The sequence below is a fragment of the Oncorhynchus masou genome, unplaced genomic scaffold (assembly GCF_036934945.1).
Source record: "Oncorhynchus masou masou isolate Uvic2021 unplaced genomic scaffold, UVic_Omas_1.1 unplaced_scaffold_15422, whole genome shotgun sequence".
Lineage (NCBI taxonomy): Eukaryota > Metazoa > Chordata > Actinopteri > Salmoniformes > Salmonidae > Oncorhynchus > Oncorhynchus masou.
The window spans coordinates 606-4,013 of record NW_027005467.1 but is presented as its reverse complement, the minus strand read 5'-3'; the positions used below and the strand labels follow the sequence as shown (position 1 = coordinate 4,013).

Genomic DNA, 3,408 nt, shown 5'->3' with positions numbered 1-3,408 from the left:
GAAAATGTACCCTCACCACGCTGCACCTTGGTCCTCTTCTTTTAATGGCCGTGACAGTACTATTGTTTGTACAGATGAATGTCGTACCTTCAGGCGTTTGGAAATTGCTCCCAAGGATCAACCAGACTTGTGGAGGTCTACAATTATTTTTCTGAGGTCTTGGCTGATTTCTTTTGATTTTCCCACATGATGTCAAACAAAGAGGTACTGTGTTTGAAGGTAGATCTTAAAATACATCCACAGGTTCACCTCCAAATTGACTCAAATGATGTCAATTAGCCCATCAGAAGCTTCTAAAGCCATGAAATCATTTTCTGGAATTTTCCAAGCTGTAAAAAGGCACAGTCAACTTAGTGTATGTAGACTTCTGACCCACTGGAATTGCGATACAGTGAATTATAAGTGAAATAATCTGTCTGTAAATAATTGGTGGAATAATGACTTGTGTCACGCACAAAGTAAATGTTCTAACTGACTTGCCCAAACTATAATTTGTTATCAAGAAATTTGTGGAGTGGTTGAAAAATGAGTTTTCATGAGTTTTCAACCTAAGTGTATGTAAAGTTTCATTTTCAACTGTAGCTCAATGATGTTCCAGGATCAACACAACTAAATGATGTTCAAGGATCAACACAACTAAATGATGTTCAAGGATCAACACAACTAAATGATGTTCTAGGATCAACACAACTAAATGATGTTCTAGGATCAACACAACTAAATGATGTTCCAGGATCAACACAACTAAATTATGTTCTAGGATCAACACAACTAAATGATGTTCTAGGATCAACACAACTAAATGATGTTCCAGGATCAACACAACTAAATTATGTTTCAGGATCAACACAACTAAATTATGTTCTAGGATCAACACAACTAAATGATGTTCTAGGATCAACACATTTTATTTATTTATTTTATTTCACCTTTATTTAACCAGGTAGGCATGTTGAGAACAAGTTCTCATTTACAATTGCGACCTGGCCAAGATAAAGCAAAGCAGTTCGACACATACAACAGAGTTACACATGGAGTAAAACAAACATACAGTCAATAATACAGTCTCAACACGTCTATATACGATGTGAGCAAATGAGGTGAGATAAGGGAGGTAAAGGCAAAAAAAGGCCATGGTGGCAAAGTAAATACAATATAGCAAGTAAAACACTGGAATGGTAGATTTGCAATGGAAGAATGTGCAAAGTAGAAATAAAAATAATGGGGTGCAAAGGAGCAAAATAAATAAATTAAATAAATACAGTAGGGAAAGAGGTAGTTGTTTGGGCTAAAATATAGGTGGCTGTGTACAGGTGCAGTAATCTGTGAGCTGCTCTGACAGTTGGTGCTTAAAGCTATGAGGGAGATAAGTGTTTCCAGTTTCAGAGATTTTTGTAGTTCGTTCCAGAAATTGGCAGCAGAGAACTGGAAGGAGAGGCGGCCAAAGAAATAATTGGAAGACATCTAAATGATGTTCTAGGATCAACACAACTAAATGATGTTCCAGGATCAACACAACTAAAAGATGTTCCAGGATCAACACAACTAAATGATGTTCTAGGATCAACACAACTAAATGATGTTTTAGAATCAACACAACTAAAAGATGTTCCAGGATCAACACAACTAAATGATGTTCTAGGATCAACACAACTAAATGATGTTTTAGAATCAACACAACTAAATGATGTTCTCGGATCAACACAACTAAATGATGTTCTAGGATCAACACAACTAAATGATGTTCTAGGATCAACACAACTAAATGATGTTCTAGGATCAACACAACTAAATGATGTTCCAGGATCAACACAACTAAATGATGTTCCAGGATCAACACAACTAAATGATGTTCCAGGATCAACACAACTAGATGATGTTCTAGGATCAACAAAACTAAATGATGTTGCAGGATCAACACAACTAGATGATGTTCTCGGATCAACACAAACTAATGATGTTCTAGGATCAACACAACTAAATGATGTTCTAGGATGAACACAACTAAATATTTTTCCAGGATCAACACATCTAAATGATGTTCTAGGATCAACACAACTAAATGATGTTGCAGGATCAACACATCTAAATGATGTTCCAGGATCAACACAACTTTGAATTGGGGTCAATAAACCTGCAAATCTTGCAATCGCAAGACAATCAGCTTATTGGTTCAAGGATTTTTGATTCAGGGACAACAAACTAACAACGTTCCATGATCATGCCGCCTTGGTAGAACCAAGGCTTGGAGAGACAGAGAGGGGGTCCTGTGTGGCTCAGTCGGTAGAGCATGGCGCTTGCAACGCCAAGCGCCGTGGGTTCGATTCCCGCTGGGGCCACCCATATGTAAAAGTAGTGGCCCCAGCCGACTTGTAAGTCGCTTTGGACAAAAGCGTCTGCTAAATGGGATATATAGAGGAGCTCAGGCAGTCCCAGAGGCAGGGAGAGGAGCTCAGGCAGTCCAAGAGGCAGGGAGAGGGAGGCAGGCAGTCCCAGAGGCAGGGAGAGGAGCTCAGGCAGTCCCAGAGAGGGGAGAGGAGCTCAGGCAGTCCCAGAGAGGGGAGAGGAGCTCAGGCAGTCCAAGAGGCAGGGAGAGGGAGGCAGGCAGTCCAAGAGGCAGGGAGAGGGAGGCAGGCAGTCCCAGAGGCAGGGAGAGGAGCTCAGGCAGTCCCAGAGGCAGGGAGGGGAGCAGGCAGTCCCAGAGCAGTCCCAGAGGCAGGAGAGGAGTTCAGGCAGTCCCAGAGGGCAGGGAGAGGAGTTCAGGGCAGTCCCAGAGGCAGGGAGAGGAGCTGTAGCAGTCCCAGAGGCAGGAAGAGGAGCTCAGGCAGTCCCAGAGGCAGGGAGAGGGGAGGCAGGCAGTCCCAGAGGCAGGGAGAGGAGCTCAGGCAGTCCCAGAGGCAGGAGAGGAGCCCAGGCAGTCCCAGAGAGGGGAGAGGAGCTCCAGGCAGTCCCAGAGGCAGGAGAGGAGCTCAGGCAGTCCCAGAGAGGGGAGAGGAGCTCAGGCAGTCCCAGAGGCAGGAGAGGGAGGCAGGCAGCTGGCTCCATGGTGTGTGGCCTATTTTTTTACTTTCTTCCTTGTGTATGTGTCCCACTTAGACAGCTGTTTGAGTACTCAAACACTAAAAACACTAAGAGACTGCCACGGGAGGGGGCTTCGCAGCCACACAGTCCACATAAAGCAAAGGGAGTTCAGAGATGGCTAGGGCAGAGGAACTGTTCCAATTTTGATGGGATGGAGAGAGAGTGTGTGAGTGTGTGTGTGTGTGTGTGGGGGGTATAACTCATGTAAACACAGACCCACCCCCCACCTGACACAAATATACCACAGCATGAGTTTGCTAGGTCAGGTTGGGCTACTATGTTGTTACAGATGTCGGATCTTAATTTGACCCGCTTGGTCGCAGGAGG

At 44.0% G+C, this 3,408-nt stretch overlaps 1 protein-coding gene across 1 annotated transcript; it reads left to right on the top strand.

Moving 5' to 3' along the window:
* Positions 1 to 2,403: 2,403 nt before the first annotated feature.
* Positions 2,404 to 3,046, top strand: LOC135531182 (octapeptide-repeat protein T2-like; the record flags this gene model as incomplete). Its single annotated transcript, XM_064959296.1, has 1 exon — positions 2,404 to 3,046. A coding segment is annotated over exon 1 (643 nt), but the record flags the coding sequence as incomplete, so codon positions are not given.
* Positions 3,047 to 3,408: the final 362 nt, after the last annotated feature.